This window comes from Onychostruthus taczanowskii, unplaced genomic scaffold, assembly GCF_017590055.1.
Source record: "Onychostruthus taczanowskii isolate IOZ18803 unplaced genomic scaffold, ASM1759005v1 scaffold6, whole genome shotgun sequence".
Taxonomy (NCBI): Eukaryota; Metazoa; Chordata; class Aves; order Passeriformes; family Passeridae; genus Onychostruthus; species Onychostruthus taczanowskii.
In genome coordinates this window covers 6,001,396-6,020,212 of record NW_024503679.1, presented here as the reverse complement: position 1 = coordinate 6,020,212, position 18,817 = coordinate 6,001,396, and the positions used below count along the sequence as shown (strand labels likewise).

The window sequence follows — 18,817 nt, the reverse complement described above, 5'->3', positions numbered from 1 at the left end:
AATGTTTAGGCAAGAGAGAGATTTTTTTTTAAAAATCTCTTAAAATTATTTCAGCCTTACACACTCCCAACTGGATGAAATAGAATGTATTCCATTTATTGTGTAGGAACTTTCAGGGAACTTGAGCAGAATTTGCTGCCTGATCCACAGTAGCAAGACCAGGTTTGCTGACTCACATCCATAACAGAGGGGACTAACCAAGAAACCTTTGATTTACAAAACAGTTATTTGCGGAAGCCTTTTGTTTAAAATTGTCCAACTGTACCATGTTTACCTGCAGTCTTTCATCATCTTTCTATCTTCATCACACTGTGATTGCAATTATAATGACAGGGCCTGCAAGATGGGTTTTTATGATAATTTTTCCCAGTCCTGGAATGCTATTTGATCCTTTTTTTTAATGTAACTCACGCTAATAACATATGTGATGCTAGAAGAAATATTTAATTCATACAAGAAATAACCACAAGAGTCTTTTGGAAAAAACATACTGTCATAGATAGTAAGATGCATGAACTGTGGTTTTCCATTGCTGATTTGACTTAGATTTGGCAAAAGACTTTTTTTTGAACAAAAGCACAACAGGTGCCATTTTCTTCAGGAATACATAAAGTGTGATGCAAGATATATATATCAACTAAGAAAAAGCAATAATTTGAAGGAATACAGGCCCATTTTGTGCTCCTAAAATTGCTAGTGTGTACATAACCTTCTAAAATACATCCTATTCTGAAGAAAAATCAAGAATTGAATTTTTCTTACATTGTTGTTAAGGTACATAGCAGAAGAATGGAGAACAGAAAATATTTACAGGTATTCTGGGAACTGGAACATGTAGCACAAATATTGACATCCATCATTCTTGTCTGGTTTATCGTGAACTTTCTGTGCTTATATGGTAATGATGAAGTTATGATTTGGTGGTGCTCAGGGACAGATTGCTGAGGTGGAAAACAGATGGTGTTTGAAATGTTCTTCCAGTAGGGGCAGTAGTTATTTTATTCTGCTATTTCAAAACAGCAGCAAAGGTTGATAGAATGGAGAACTATGGGATCTTAAGGAGTTTGAGGCTGAGGGAAAATTATAGAGGAAAAACTTATGGCATCCAAGTGCTACAAAATATGTTTTTTGACTTTGTTGTACCAAAATACCTGAGTTCATTAAAATACCCTAAAATACTCCATGTACTTTACTAAATGATGTTTACTAAGCAAGCAACATTATATATATATATATATATATATATATATATATATAACCACCTTTTATGACAATGCAGATCCGTCTATTTATTTACATGCCTCCTCTTGTGTAAAAACTACCAGACTCTGACTTTGAAAGGCTAAAGTTGCAAGTTTTGGAGTTAATATTAATTGCCAACAAATGCAGGACAAGAAAGAACAGCTTGGACTGCACTTATGGATTTTTACATAAACAGTCCTGTTCAGGAGGAGAAAAGAAAAGACAGCAAATCCCAGTGAACAGCTCAGTTGCAAGCATGTCTCCAATGCTTGCCATCAATCAGAGAAACTACGGAATGCTGATTCAGGAGAAATGGAAAAGGAAAATTCATTTGAATGTATTTTTATACCTATATTCTTTGGCCTCCATTTGAACCATGCCATTTGAAAAACTGTGTACCAGAAATAGTTATTTCTTAAGTAATCTTGCAATAAAAATGTAAGTCCAAAGGCAGACAACAAATGTAATTTAGACACGTGGAAATTCATTTGATGAGAAAATGTAAAAGCTAATTCAGAGTAGAGGTGAATAAGAGAAGCCAGTCTTATGCCACCCTGACTACACATTCCAAGGGGCAGGAAGTGCTCTTTCATAGACAAATCTAAGGATACAGCCAGTAAAGCTTCTTGCAAGAAGCTTTAAAACAAGGGAAAGTCACTGCTTTTCTACTTCTCTAAGTAGCCAGCCAAACTTAATAACCTAGGGCATCATTACACTGGGTAGAGCAAGATTTAAAAACAAAAAGGACAGACACTTTCAGGCATAAAAGAATTCTCCAGATACTCTCCACAAAATGAAGATGTGAAATGCAGATGAAGAAATGGAGTCACCAATGAAATTTAAGGAAAAAACTTCCCCTTTGGGCAAGTTATTCCTCTGATTAGGGCTTTTCTAGTTTTTACCCTCCCCCAAGTTTTTTTCTGGAGGGAATATTAGTGACTCTGGTGGGTGTGGGTTATTTGGCTGATTAAATTCAGAATGAAAATTCTTTGAACTAATGCCTTTATTAAAACTCAAGTGCCACCTACTCAAAAAATTACACCCTGAGGTTAAGGCTTTGAGCTTTGCCACCTGTCACTGCTATCCTTTTGATACAACACACTCATGACACACTGAGTTTGTGTGTTCTCAAGCACAGATCCAAAGACATTTTAAACACTGTAATACTTAGACATATGCTTTCAGTTGAGCACACATTTAATTGCTTTGTTGAACAAAGACAGAGCTGCACATTCTTGAATATTATACATCAATGACATCGTCAAGTATTTCAGGTAGTATATGACATAGGTAAATTTCCCTTTAGAGGATAAGCAGATAACTAAATAATTCTCCTATATATTAATAGTGCTAAATATTGCCAAACCAGGTATTAGTTATATAGTTTTACTGGAAGTTATTAGTGCCATGTTGTTAGGCTCTGTAATTCACATAAAAAAAAACATTTAAACAGAAAAGAGTAATAGGAATGAAAGCCTCTAGACAGTAAGAGAAATAAAATTCTTTTTTGCAATTTGCTTTATTAACAACAGGGGAAAGAACAGCAAAACCAATCTACAGACAGTGTCTTTCAGCTGAAAACTTCATTTACCCTCAAATGTTTATTTTAAGGCCTGTTGAGAGTAATTTTTGTTACCTAATGACATTTCAGAAAAATGTAAAAGTTACTGGCAAAATTCTGAAAGTATTTATAATGTGAAAAATATTGAAGCTGAACAGGATGAAAGGGCAGGATTTGTACTGAGGCTACATGAGCACAGGAGTGGGAGAGTGTAATCAGTGGTTTCTGAGAAACACGATTCCTCAGCAAGCTGTATAAATTCACTTTAGGTTGTTTTAAAGTTTCCTTTCTGCTCCCTGTAACATGGAAGGCTTAAAAGGGAAGTAATATACAAAAATGAGTTTTCCAGAGTTAGGTGGCCATTACTGTTACAGTTCTTAGGTTTTGCCAAATCAAACTGGTGCACACCTTTGCTTGCTTTCAGGGAAGTTATTAGGATTGACTGAGTAGCATCCTGGAGAGAAATTTAGAGGTTTTTTTAGTCTTTTCTGCTGTATCAGGTTTTTTTCTTAGTTCAGTTCTTCAGTGTTCTCACTTGTGCTCAGATCAGATGTCCATGAAATGTCTCACCATATATCTTTGGCCAGGCTCCACAGGATGGATATTGTTTCCAGCAGTATTTACTAACTTCAGTAAGTGCTGTTGCAGCCTAAGCTACCTAATATTTGGTTTTATTATTTTTAGTGCTTGATCCTATGAATCAATGGCTACCCTATGGCTGCATAGTACTGGTTTTCCTGTGGTGGCAAAAGTCCTTTGGTTTATGACTTTGTGCAACATTAGGCAGATATGCACACAAAAAGAATATTTTACTTTTATCAGACAATCTATTATTAGAAGAATATCTCACAAGTTTGAGTAGAGATGCAGGTACATAAAACCAAGAATATGTCAGCATATTTTCAGACAGGTTAATGTCTTCCATTTGGCATGCAATTACCACAGCTGAATATGAAAGATAAGGGAGTGTTAACAAATGTTTAATTGAATGAGTTTGCCTGACTTCCTATATTGTAAGTACTGTGGCAGTGATGTTAAAAAAAATAGACAAACCACACAAATTCCAAAATCTTATTCCCTTGCCACAGCTTTATAGCCAACATTAGAGCTGCCTGGCATAATATCCATACCAGAGGAGGACAAGGTAGGACAGGCAGACTTTCAGAAGTATCCCACTGTTATATGTTTTATAATATGGTTGCTTCTTTCTAAAATAAGAAATATCATTATATCCTGGTGATAGGATTATTATTTTATTCTAAAATAATGATATGGTGATATGTTTTATAATACAGTTTCTTCTTTCTAAAAAAAAACAATTATTCCTTTATAAGGGAATGAATCTAGAACTTCTAAGACATTCATGACATTCATGTGTGCATTTAGTGAACACCCACCCCTCAAAAAAGGCACAGACAACCTAAGCTTCGTGCCAAGTGCTGCCTATAGGCTGCTGGGCTCTTCTTATTCCCAATAAACTGTCTGGACCTAGAAGATCAGGATGCCTGAAAAAAAGCTCAAATAAACAAACCAGAGCATTGTGCCCAGGGTCTTGTGCGCTTAACTACAGGGGCTGCTTTGTTTTCATCTTATTAAGCACTAAGGAGCTGAGACTGAAGTTGTTACAGTACTAATCAGTAAAAAAACCAATAACTGTTCTTGTAGTGCAGCTAGTCATGGGTTTTAAGCCAAAACAGTCCAAGAAATAAGTTTGGATTTTTGAGAGTATGGATCATTTTTGTCTATAGTAAAAAGCAACTTGATGCTTAAAAATGAAGAAGTATGCTATTATAGGAATACAGATAAAATGGAACCCTACAATTAGCTTGCTTTTATTTGATGAGATTATCTAGACACTTGGTATTAGAGGATATTGCTGTATATAGTCAAAAGGCGTTTTGTGCAGCATGTCCAAGTCCCTATAGGAAGTCTTTAAATATTCAGAATTAATGTTTGGTAGCTTCTTAATATGCCCCAGTGAATGTAATGCTGTTGGGGTTTTTTTATTGCTTCCTCAAAATATAAAAGGATATATATATAAGACTCAGTGTTAATTGAATAACTTTATTCCAACTTAACTCTGCTGTTTGTGTAATCAGACAAAACAGTCAAGTTCTTTTCAAAGTGTAAAGCAAAATGAGTAAATCAGTATTTTACAAATTATTTTATACTTCTATGTATATTCTGATATTTTGTAACATTTTAGGTGTAAATGGCATATAGTTTAGAAATAGTTCACTTTTGTTACACAATACACCTGAAATATTTTTTCTTACCCAACAGAAAATACATGTCTTCAAGAAGACCCTGCAGGCTTTGATCTATCCAATATCATCAACTACACCTCATAACTTTGAAATCTGGACAGCTACAACTCCCACATACTGTTATGAATGTGAAGGCCTGCTTTGGGGCATAGCCAGACAAGGCATGAGATGCAGTGAATGTGGTGTCAAATGCCATGAGAAGTGCCAAGACCTCCTAAATGCTGACTGTTTGCAGAGTGAGTATTTCATGATAGCTGAAGTCTTGTACTAATTCACACCTTTTGATTTTGTCTATATGCTCAGCAATGTCTTGAAATGAGGCACCAGATCACCCAAAACCAGTGAACGTGTGTTGATGCTCCTCAGTTGAGAAGCTAGACTGAAGCTTTATGGAAAAGCTACTGTTAGTTTTGCTTTTGTCCTTGAAATCTGTCAAATGTTGCTGGGCTTTTACAAAATAATGCTTGCTAACAACAGTGAATTATTTACTTTCCACTGCCTATGGCAATATCTGGAGCAATTTATTACTTGATGTAAACCCTCTTTGTTTTACTTAACTCAAAACACAAAAAATGTCAAAGGAAATATTTTTAAAAATATTTCTGCTACTTACTATAGTCATATTGATGTGCTATATATTAGTCAAAAATATGAAACAGTAAGTAGGATCTTGTTCCTTCAAAATACTAAACCCTCTATGTGTAAGGGGAAAAAATTTAGTCAGTAAGCCATTTGGCACTAGAATTAAGGCAAAACAACGTTTTCCTTGCTTTTTCCTTCAGCTTGGTTCTAGTCATCATGAATTCTTCTGTGAAAATATATCAGGTGTATTGAAACAATTCTTAAATTACAATTATTATACAAGATTCTAAGAATAGAAAATAGAAAATCAAGACCTACAAGTTTTCTGATTTTGGAATGGAATGGGCTTCCATACTCTGGAGTTATTCAACTCTGTTTACTGTTGATGCCATCCAGAGCTTCTACGTGTAGGAAAACTACACAGATATTTCACTCAGTTCTTCCTTCTTTTCCCTGTGTTCTCTGTGTGAGGAGCTGTCATGAGGGATGGATGCTCAAGGTTTGTACTGCTCAGGAATCAGTTAAAATTTCCCAGAGCAACTGACCCCATGGAGAATAAATCAGTTATGAATGTCTAAAGCAAACTTCCTAACCACGTTTAATTGTGATTCTGCTCTGTGGTTGAATCTGGGCTGGTGTCCCCTGGCCCAAACAACTGACTCTTAAAAGAACAAAACCTAAAGAAGGCAAAGTGCAGATAAAATATTTAACAGGCCTAAGGGACCCCACTCTTCTCATTAGTATGCAAATGTTTCTGAGCATCCTGTCATATTTTTTGCAACAGATTAGTTGTTCAGTGTTCATAGTATAGTACTTTGAAAATTTCATGTTCCTTATTTTCCACTGAAAAAATTAATTGACCAATTGGTTAAATCTCTATTTCTGAGAAAGCTGATGTTAACAGTGTCATAAAGTGAAATGTAGTTATTTTTATCATAATCATTCTTTTGCCCACCTCATAATCAGTAGGATGTATTCACCTTCAAACTTCTGTGATTATTTTTTTTAATATATAATGATTGCTAATGTAGGCTGTAGAAATGAATTCACATCTCAAGATCTTTAGGGTCAATATATAAACTTGCTCTAAATTAGATTTAGAAAAAAAACAGTAGCACTTTCATTAACTCTCTCATCTTCAATAAGATATCCTTTCTAGTACTAGGTGCAATATTAAATTAGAATTGATTTCAATCATGTTGAGTTTGTATCAGTCCCTAGGGTGAAAGGAGCTTGTTAACTTCCTGTGCAATGTAAGTTACACTATTGTCTTAATTAGTTTGGTCAATACTGCATGAAAAGAGTTGTTGATAGACAGCAGCAGAGGTTGTTAGCAATAGGGGACGTAAAACTAGTTGCAATAAATGAGTACAAAGAGAAAGATATTTACTTAAAGGAAGTCATATTTTGACACGTATTTCAGTTTTATCTGTGCTGTCTCAAAAATCAACAAGGTTTCTAACAGGAATATGTTATTGCCATTCAGATTGTCCCCAGGGTTTATCATTCAGTTATCTTGTTGCATTTCTATTTTTTAAGGAATGGCAGAAAATAAGCGAAAATGAAAAAAGTTCCCTCCTGCATCTTCTAAGAATTACCAGTCATGTTTTCCAGACATCTCAGCAATCATCTCTTTTATAATAAAATCACTAGAGAATTTTTTAAATTGTATTTTGTTTTATGGTAGAACATAATTCTGTTTCTACTAATTCCTAATTTTTCAGTCTGGATAATCTTTAATCACTAGAATTTTGTTCTTTAATATTCAAAAATATTAGGTACTCACCAAGATATTTTCAAGATTTCTCAAGATTTAGTAGCCTTGGAAAAATTGAAGAAGCCATATAATTCAGCCTACTGTCAGTCTGGGATCACTGATATCTGGTATTTCAACCCACACTTTTCCAATATTATAATGCCTTCCCATCCTACATCTCTCTGTAGATGTAGATATCAGTTGTCCTCCAATGAGCTAAGAAACCTTCTGACACATTGAAAACTGAAGAAAACAAAGCATGTAATATTTGGTTTGTAAGATTTCACTGAATCTTATGCTGAAAAATATATAAGCTGAAAAATTACACTTTCCAGCTCTAGTTGCTTTAGCCATTGCAAGCTGAGTGCCTCAACAAAAACTCCTTCAAAAGAATATATTTGTCTTTGATGGCATTATAAAGAAGGAACTCTATGCTTCTTCAGCATTGAAATATCTGAATTATAATTGCGGAACAAATTGTTCAAAATTATTTTGTTTTAATTTTACTAACCCTCTAAAGGGAAAAATAATACTTGAAGCCTCGCTGAATTTAAGGATGGCTAGATGGATGATGTTTTCACAACTTCTTGGAAGAGGGAAGCTCTTACTTCTGCTAATGATAATGATGATTCTGTCATTTAGTGCCACAAGCCTGTGCATAGTGTTTAACAACATGAGCCAAAATTCAGCAATGCCTATAGCAAGCGGTAGCATGTCATTGAATTTTTTAGTATTTTTCTATCTTGCTTCATATGTTAATCTGGTCAAGAGTTTAAATATCCTGTTTAGCACTGCAGGAATTTATATTTTTTTTTCCTACCATTCTGATCATAGAAGTCTCATGTTTTTTTTTCTCACACTCATCTGCAAGATTGATTTTTGGGGCTTTTTCAAGAGTATGTTGTACAGGCATTGGTCAGAAGAAACCTTTTCCTCTGACAGAAAAAGGACATTTTATAAGGTGAACTTCACTTTGTTTTTGAAAGGGCCTCTGAGATCAGTTACAATTATTGGAGAGAGAAATCTCTCCAGAGCACTTCTGAAAAGAATTGTAAATAAAATTTGCAACAACTTGGTCTCCTTAAAATCTTTTTTTTTTTTTCAATTTAAACCAATAAACATTGTAGTGGTTTTGATGTCCCAAAAAAATTACCTGAGTATTTTCTGCCTGACATGCCACCACAGGCTAACACAGTCTGGAAGTATTCTCACACAGATAATATCCCTTGATCTCTTTTACAATCCTCAAATAATTACTGAAGTTATCAGTAATGACCATTTTATTGGAGAGGGGAACCTCTCTGTTCCATACCTGTGATATATTTTCTTGAGTAGGTTTTCTTTTCCAAAAAGTCTCTGAGTTTAATATCACAGGTGTGGTGTCTAATGATCGAGTTTTGAGATTACAAATTTGTGCATTCTGCTCAGTACACATGTTGAGATGTTTCCACAGTCCTGATTGACACTGAATAGTATTGTTTAAATAAATAATTTTATGTATAACACATAACACTGATGGAAGCTGACTATTAACCCCTCATGTTAAACTAAATCAACTAATAATTTTAGATATCACAAAGAATATATATATGAGGTATTATTCAGGTGAAACAAAGATTTCCTTCAGGTACTGCTGCACCAAGACTGGAGATCTTAGAAAGAAAAAAAAAAAACAAAAAAACAAAAAAAAACAAAAAAAAAAACACCCAACAACAACAACAAAAAATTTAATTTTCAATAACAATGGTGACATTTTCTCTCATTTCAGGAGCAGCTGAGAAAAGTTCCAAGCATGGTGCAGAAGACAAAACACAGAATATTATTAGTGCTATGAAGGAAAGAATGAAGATTAGAGAGAAAAATAGACCAGAAGTGTTTGAAGTGATCCAGGAAATGTTTAATATTTCTAAAGAAGATTTTGTACAGTATACAAAAGCAGCAAAACAAAGTGTTTTGGATGGAACATCCAAATGGTCAGCAAAAATAACTATCACAGGTAATTTTCTTCTGTTCTAAGAGCTCTTTCTTTCCTATTCCCCTGATTCAGGAGCAAGATTTTTTATAAGTAGAGCTGGACTGTGTGTTCAGTTACATAGTTGGTACATATACAAACAGTGGAATTTATAGGATGCCAACTGCAAGAGCTGAGTTTAAAGTTGCCAAAACCAATTTATATTCTACTGCTATAGGAAGGAAGACAAGTAAAAAGAATGTATCTCATCTACCTCCTAGCAATATCTTCTGTGCTAATGATGAGATTTTTTTGCCACCAGCTGCAAGAGTTTAACTTTACAAAAAAAAAAAAAAAAAAAGGCTTTGACTGGTTAAAAAAACATTTGAGCTTGCAACTCCAGATCCTATTGGTTTTGAAACTTATTATCCATTCACATTGCTTGACTAAGGGTGTGTTTCATTTTAGTGATGCTGATGTTGCATAATTCTGCTCACTCCAAACATATTCCAGATGGCTTCCAATTGCATTAGCCTAGTTGCTTATGAAGATTTCCAGGTCCTCTGACATTTCAGCTTTTGAATTAAAACCTCAGCGTAAATGGAGGCTGTTCTGAAGGTTGAGAGGTGGTGCATGAAACTCAAAAGAATAATTGTGGAATTTTGGGACTGTCACCAAGCACTAGGGACATATTTAATTCATATGTTTATCTTTAGTTGTACCGCTAAAGGATACTGAAGGCTGTCTTGTGTTCAGGGCAGTATGTACACACAATTTAGTCCTTGAAGATTTTTGCTAGGCTGTCCCTTCGTTCTACTGCATAAATAGGAGAAGGATACTTCCTTGCCTTCTAAAAGTTTCCCTGTGAATTTAGAGTGAATGGGGAAAACAAAATATGCTATTTTATTCCTAAGAGTGTTTTCAGAAATTGGATATGTTAAAGAATAGCACAATTTTACTTTTACTGAAGTCAGCACATATGACTGAACCCACACCGAGAGCTGATCTGCTGAGCAAGGTGCCATTTTTAGGTAATCATTTTTCTGAGTATGCCAAGGGAGCTTCATTATCCAAAATGATTGACATTAGAGAGCGTTAACTCAATGTTACCACTGAGATGATTTAAACAATATGTGCAAATAACAAAGCCAACTGCTGCTGAATGTTAAGAGCCAGAGCAAGTGTTTTAGCTGCAGTTCTCTGGCTTTGGTAGACTGCTCTTTGACGGTTCTGCTTCCCTCTGAGATTTCCACTTTTATGAATTATGATGGAAAATCAAATTGTATGTATTTATATTTGCCACTAAATTCATATCTACTAACTATACACCCACACTAACTGTCAGAAAGGATAGCAAATACATAAACAGTTGATGATAATTGATCTGAATTGTCACACTCTCTGTGATAGTATAGAAAGTATTTTAAAAGTCATGTTTCATCTCTTAAGAGAACAAATGGCAGCAATGTCCTTCATGTTTAGTTCCATAAGCCACAGAACATGTCTTTTGTATTATTGGAGGCTTTACTTTGGGAATGTTAGTTTGCATCTTCAGAGAAATTTTGGAAATATTTATTTGTTTGCTGTGGGCAGGGAACTTTAGGGAACTATCAGGCTCAAGACAAGTTATATATACGTTATATTCCTTGCCATTTTGACCAAACGAACATTTGAGAAAAATATTTTAATTATGTGTGAAAAGTATTTGTTTGGTGCTCAGTAGTGAATCTTTATATTTATTACTCCATATAAACTTTATTTTTCAATATGGTACAGTCCAGAAGGGTAATTAGGCAAACCTTGTCAGCCTCCAGAGTTACGGACATTGGGAAAATAATCCAGAAACCTTTTCTTCACGATCCCTCACTGTGAGGCCTTTGTTTCCTGTTGCTGTTGTCACTCTCATTTACTTCTTGGCAATAAAGGCTATGAGGGCTAAAGCACATTTCTCTCCTTTGTTGCAGTTCTTTGTGCTCAGGGCTTACAGGCTAAGGACAAAACTGGCTCAAGTGACCCATATGTTACTGTGCAAGTTGGCAAAAACAAACGAAGAACAAAAACTATTTTTGGAAATTTGAATCCAGTATGGGATGAAAAATTCTCTTTGTAAGTAGAGAAAATGCTGTTGATACTGCTTTTTTAAATCTACATTTAGATAATATAACTCTACCAAGTGAAATGTTGGTTTAATTTGAAAATATGTTTTGTCTGTACTATGCATATTTATAGCATTATGAAATTAGCAAGTTCTGAATGGAGAGAGCATCAAAATTTATTGTGTCTTTATCTTATAGTGATCATGCAGCTTAGAACTGAGTCTTTTTTGGGATCTGTTGGTGGTGTCTAATTATTCTAGTCTTTAAGGGAACTTAAGTAACTGTTTTCATACTTCAACCTTACATACCAAATATTGTCATTAGAAATGCTTTTCTGTGTGCCAGATACTGACCATGCAAGGTAAATGTGTTTTTGTTTGACACTGTGATTCTCTGATGTATAACTGGGGAATTTGGTAGTAATTGCTGTGCTCCAGGCTCAGGGTTGGTGTGTTTATAATGCCCATACTTTTAGAGAGTGTTGCCTAAAAGCCAAATGTGGAGAGTATGATATGATGTCGTTGTTTATTCTCATATTTCTTTCCTCCTATAAAGAGGGAAGAAGTTGTCACTATTCCTATCTAAATAAACTGTGCAAACAGTTTCTGTGAGGGTTCAGGCATTTGAAATAGAGCCCTCTTTTCTTCTAGAAGATGCAGTGTCGTAACTTGACAGGTTAACTTCTTCCGATAGAGGATTTCCCTTGGTTTTGGCCAAAATCTGCTACCTTATTGAGGAGGAGGTTATTGTTTCAGTAGAGTGTGAAAGAGTTTTGGTCCAAGATGCTGCTTCTATTTGTCTGGAAAAGGTACTAGAGAATCCAGCTGAATTAAACAATGTATGCCATTCCTTTCACAGTTTCAAACACTTGTATTACAAATAAATAGATACTTCAGAGAAAAGAGACACCTAGAAACGTTTTACAACTTCTTCTATCCAGAAAGTGTTTTCCTTTTGAGTTAACTGTGTTACTGTGGTAACAGTTGAAGTGTCATACCTCATTGAATGGCTTTGAGTGTCCAAAAGTAGGAGATAATTATTTTCTTGCATTTTAATTGTAGGAATTGCGTAATGTCAAAAATTATGAGTAATTCAGAAAATTTCATACAAAGATTGTTGAATGTAGTTTCTCAAAGATATGAGCAGGGCTACAATAAAATCCCCAGAAACTTGAAAATATTCAATTTTTTTTTCCCCAGCACTAAGTATTATTATCATCTGCTTCCCCAGGAATATTTATACCCCCCTCCCAATCCTTACTATAGCATGAACCTCCTGAGCAACTGCTTTGTACTGAATACATTTTCCAACATTTCAATAGCACATATGTTTTCTGAAATAATCTCCCTGAGTTAGTTAATGCTTTGGATTTCAGCTGAAAGTATATGAGAATTTCTAAATTATATTAAATAAACTATAAATGTTTTACCAGAAGATTAAATCTAAAGTAAATCAATATAACTATTTAATTGACTCAGGAAGTGTTATTTAAATTAGGCTCTATTAGTGGTAATTGGTATTTAAATTCTGTTGAAAATCTAATGTTAACCATCATTATAACTTTTAAATTATAAAATGCAGAAATAAGATGTCTCAAAAATCTTATAGTCTTATGCATACTTTTCATACCAAAACATGTCTTCCCATCTGTTCCAAAATAAGGACTTGGAAAAAACATTGGCTCCCCACTGTGCATTTGCTCTGTCATAGCACATGGAGTGAGGGTAGTGCTCCTGTTCTTAGAACCACACGTAACCCAGATATGATTGCATGATAACAGTGAGAGAATGCTTCTGACAAAATGTAGCCTGACCCCTTGCTAAATGACCATGGGACACTGGCATAGATTGGAACAGAGGACCTCATAAAGCATAACTAAAATAGAGCTTTTTGGTGCACAAGGTAGAGAAGTAAATAGGTCAGCAGATGTTCATTTAATGAATGTAATATAGGTGCTAAGGGCTTTGATCCTTTCTCCTGGCATTATTAGAAATGAGATAACAAAGAGGTTTTGGGGGCTTTTTCAGTGAAACATCAGTGATAGGAACGTTTCTTTCAATGCCAGAGCTAAGGAAGAGTCCTGCAGCTGTCACCTTCTCTTTCTGATTGAGTGTGGCATCTGATACAGGAAAAGGGACTTCATTTGCTTTTTTTTTTTTTTTTTTAATTACACGAAGCTGTATTTTGGCTATATAGTTTTCAGCTTTGTAGAAACCTTTATATTGATGCACTATAATAAAAGTCTACTCTCATTCTTTTCTTGACTATTTTCAACAGTTGCTTACTGGCGTATAGAAATCAGTTTTTTCTGACAGTGTTGTCTAGGCTAGCACACAGCTCCAAATTGCCTTGCTGACTTTGCAGGTACCACATGTCCTCTGGCCATTCATAAATACCCCAGATACAATTGTATAATACAGAGATCTTTCAAATAACTGGATGATTATTTTACATTATTTATTTTTCCTATTTTGATTGTCACTAAGACAGCATAAGGGTTCTAATAAATATTTTCATTGGATTTATATTGCTGCCTTCAGTGCATGAAAACATTTGCTCAAACTGATTTCAGTCATCCAGCTGTAGATGTTTCTTCTTTAGAGTTACTTTAAACCATGGCACTCACACGTTATTTATTCTGAAATTAATGAATTGGTGGATTCATTTTAAGTAATATTTACTGTCAGTGGCCAAGAGGACTTCACCACAGTCCCTTTAAACTGTTATTTTGTACATTCTTAATCAGCTGAACTGACTTTTAAAAAATATGATCTTCACTCTACCTGAAGATAGCATGGTTGGTTAACTGCTTAAATAGTGCTTCAGTTTCCAGTGATATCTAAACACAATTTTGCCAGAATTGTTGAAATAGCTCAAGGATTGCCTCCTAAGCAAGAGTATATAACAGAGAATTGTATTACATAAAACAAATTGACTAACAAAGACTACACATCAGTTTACGAGACTCATCCATTCCAAAAGTTCTTCAATAATCAGCCAAGTTTCTGAGAGACATTCTGCTAATTAAAATAACTGTATCTCACATCTGCAGCCCAAATCAAGAGAGCAGAACATCTCTAAGAAGCAATTCCAATGATAAATTATTTGTTCGGTGATATTTTTCAGTTCCAGAGTACAGCATGCATGGTCTGAGTCTTTTTTTCAAACTGCTGTCAATCCAGATTAATTATACAACTCTCTTTTTGTTATGACAGAGTAAAATAATGCAAGAAAAAACATAATTAGTCTCATTCTACTTTATCATAAAGCATGGCCTGTGACAACACTGCTAAAGAATTGGGACTATCCAGACTAGAGAAGAGACAAGTAGTGGAGGTAAGGATGTCTTTAAACACATCCTTTCTCCTGAAAAGAGGAAAGGAATAATGTATTTTCCATGCTTACTGTTATAGTAGAACAAAAAGTAATAGCCACAATTTACATTTAGAGAGGTTTAAATCAGGCTTCAGCAAAGGTTTGCCAACAATGTGCTAATGCGGACAACAATGGGGCTAATGAAATTCTGAAAGGCGTATCCTGAAGGACCATGGAACTGTCTGTGAACACCTAACAGTGGACCTAGCAATGGTGTGGATCTGGTTCTGGCTTGCAGTAATAGCAATAACAATAAACATGAAGGTAATAATAGCAATAAGTGGCTTCCTGAACTTACTGAGGGTAGCACAGTATCACTTAGTTGTCATTTTAACACTGGGTGCAGATCTCTCAGAGGATATGTACAGTAAGATCATGCCAGTGCATCTAATGTTAAATTTACATTGCGGTACTGTTGTAAAGATACTTTTTTATTTCAGTTTTATTACTCTAGCCATTAGAATAAGCTGGAATTCTATGAGGATTATTTCATGTCTTTGTGGCATTCTGGAAATGCAAAAGTAATGTACTGTCACCAGATTGTTGGTAAATTATTAAAACTCTGTCTCTTCTGTCTTGCATCTCTGAATAGACTGAAAATTCTCTAGTTTTCAGAAGCTCTGTGTGCTAGAGAACAATTCATTTCTGATCTTCCTGTATCTTACTTCTGTGAATGCTTTTACTGAGCATATAAAGCAGAGTGGCTAGAAGAGGAACACTGAAACTAGCATGTGTTGTCTAGTGTTTAATTCCCTGGGCTGATTTTCCTGGAGTAAACAGAAGTAGGAATTCCAGCCAGAGCTTCTGGACAGATGTTAGTAGTGACTAAAGCAGAATGTGCATGTCATTCCAGAGGGCTGTTTCTGAGTCTGGGCAGGTAAGCAGGATCATTCAGAGACAGCTCTGTAACTTTAGCAGTAACTCCCTGCAGTCGCACTGCTACAGGGCAGGCCAGGAGAAATATTTGCTCATCCACTCTTCTGTTTTTAAACACAAATTCATGCTATTTTTGTGGTCCTGCACAGGAGCATTACAAAGATAGCAGAGCTGACTCTGTGCTGAAGTTTCAAAACAAAGATGAGCATGAGTTAACACGTTGGTTGTGTCAGGTCTTGCCATGTTTCACTAACCTAAGATTAAAGGAGAAAAGGATGTTGAGGACAACTGAGGATATCAGGGAATCCTGACCATCTGAATAAATATTTCTTTATCAGCTAAGTGGATATTAGAGGGAAATTTGTGTTGTCTCAGAATAATAGAAATATTATGTTTGTGCTGAAGTACACAGTGACTTTTTATATGCAGCATCTGCCAGAGAATCAAAGCAGGAATAAGATTTCCTGCTTTAATTTCCTATTAAAAACACAGGTATGGTGATGAGGGTCACATAAATACTTCACCAGTGACAGATCTCCCTATGTCATTCTAGAAATCCCCTGTCAGTTATTTCTGTTGTGTGCACAGCTAAATGCAATTCAGGACTTTAGCAATGTTAAGTACTAACTTAGAGTTACATTTCAGGAGAATTAAATAGCCTAGTTTCTCAAGGCAGCAATGCTTATGTGGTCCATCTCTATCTTCCTATATTTTGTATGTCCTTGCCAATAGCTTTTGAATTTTGTGATTGGTCAGAGGAATTTCACAGATTGCCAAATAGTATGTCTGTCATGTTCTGTGAAAATATGCGGTTCGAGAGAGATGAGATACTAACTGTCCTCAGTATGAGCTCACCCCATAACAGATACCAGGAGTTCACATAAAGGGGTAATTTATGAAAACCCCAGCTATGGGGAAGATTCAGTAGGTGATTGTGGTTGGCTGGATGTCAAGGAAGCCAGTCATAAGACAACAGGAAACTACACTTTATATTAGTTTTGCTAATCACAGAACAATGTGCATTTTAATTACAAGAATTATCTGCAAAGTTAAAATATGGAATAGGAGACACAAGGATTTCTGTGATACTGAACGCTATCAGTGTGGCAGAGTAAAAGCTGTGTGTGCCATTTTTAGTATCTGATTGGCCTTGACAATAATAATACCATTTACAGCACTTTATACTTCCAAAGCCCATTACCACCACTAATTAATTCTTAGAATACCCCTGAGGGGTGCTGCTTGGAAGATAAGTTGGAGTATTACTGTTTTAACACTGAAAACAGAGACAGATCACTAAGTTATGATAGTGCTTGGAATAGAATTCGAGTGAAAACTCTTAATCGAGTGTGAAAGTAATGCCCTACTGAAGATGAAAATTTGCAGCTATGCTTCAAAGTAGTATTTAAAGACAAACAAAGGTATGTAATATATAAAATATTTCTGTAGCACTAGTGAATGGATATTAAAACAGTACTTTGTATGGATGCACAAGTATGGTATGGATTTAACTGATGCCAGCTCTGTACTAGTTAAACTTCAGCAGAAAGTTTTCCACTAACCCAAACCTCTGCAGTCAGTGTTGGGATATTCCAATCAATTCATCAAAAGCCTACACCAATGAATAGCAAACATTCCTTATTGTGCCTTATAGAAGTAAGCAGTAATAGAGTTTCTTTTCCACTTCTGTGCAAATAAATGCAGGGTGCAGCTGGGAGTAAAAATTTTTTCCACTGTGTACTCTGCAGATTGCAAGTGAAGCCACCTCATTCCCTCAATACATCCAGCACTTTCTCAAATCCACTCAACCCAGGAGGGGTTAGTAAGCCACTTAAATTTACAAGAAAGTTTTTATAACGTGGCATGGTCCCTACTCTTTCTCCTTACCAGGGAATGGAGGTCGGGAAGAACATTAATGTATCTTTTTTTAAAAAGCGGCTACTTATTTTCCTGGGTTTTTCTGATTGCCTTTCTTTTCTTGCTAGGGTGCTTGTGCATACTTCTTAGTTTTTAACAAAAGCTTCTGATACACACTGGAAATATTCTTTTTTTAATTCTTGCTTTTTGTATTATTACAGAGTATTACTTTGGTAGTTTACTATATGTACTACATGGCATTCCTAAACAAATAAACCTGACCTAACTATCTTTCCTAAGATATTTGTTACATAATAGCATAAAGAAGTATGAATTTCAAATTAAAAATTTTAATGAGCAGTTATTGACATTCCTAAATGCAGTCTTTATGTATATATAATTCAATAAATTGATTCTCTTTATATGTAGTAAGTCTCATATACATAGTAATTTTTTTGTCCCTGGCAGTCTGGGTTGGCCTTTTTTTCCTCTGGATGTTGCAGATTGTTTGTGCTTTGGCATTTGGTGCAGTTAAGCAAATGTGTGGAGATTGAGTTTAATTAATTAGAAGTACAGAGTAATATAGTTTATGTATCACTCACATTTTGTGTTTTATTTTTGTTTTTCCAGTGAATGTCATAACTCTACAGATAGAATAAAAGTAAGAGTATGGGATGAAGATGATGATATCAAATCTAGAGTAAAACAGCATTTCAAAAAGGAATCAGATGACTTCCTTGGGCAAACAATCATTGAAGTAAGAACACTGAGTGGAGAAATGGATGTATGGTATAATTTAGGTATGATTCTTACTGATTTTTTAAAACAAATTTAGGTAGAGTATTTAACTTTGTGACTTCAAAATTTGTAGCTTTGGTGCCAATGTATGACTTTTAAAGTATTAAATATAACAGGTTGATTTGAAAATGAAAGGCAGAACCCACACTGCCCCGTCCCCCTGTGCCACTGGCAGGGAAGGGGTAGAGAAAATCAGGAGTGAAGTAAGCCTGTGAAGAAGGGATGGGTGAGGGGAAGGTGTGTTTTAAGATCTGGGTTTATTTTTCATTTTCCTCCTCTGATTTCACTGGTAACAAATTGATTTTCCCCCAAGTTGAGTCTGGTTTTTGCCATGGAATAGTTGGTGAGTGATCTGTTCCCCATCCTTCTCTCGACCCATGGGGCTTTCATCAGATTTTCTGTCTCCTGTCCAGCAGAGGAGGGGGGTGATAGAGCAGCTTTGGTGGGCACACCAGA

The 18,817-nt window shown here is 35.3% G+C and overlaps 1 protein-coding gene across 2 annotated transcripts in view; it reads left to right on the top strand.

The window, feature by feature from the left end:
• The window catches only part of UNC13C (unc-13 homolog C), a 130,016-nt gene that overhangs the window by 30,257 nt on the left and 80,942 nt on the right, over positions 1-18,817 (top strand). For both annotated transcript variants that reach the window (XM_041418919.1, XM_041418920.1), the window contains 4 exons: positions 5,087-5,306; positions 9,177-9,404; positions 11,324-11,465; positions 18,194-18,363. In XM_041418919.1, coding sequence (XP_041274853.1) covers positions 5,087-5,306; positions 9,177-9,404; positions 11,324-11,465; positions 18,194-18,363 — 760 coding nt within the window. The remainder of the gene's footprint in view (positions 1-5,086; positions 5,307-9,176; positions 9,405-11,323; positions 11,466-18,193; positions 18,364-18,817) is intronic.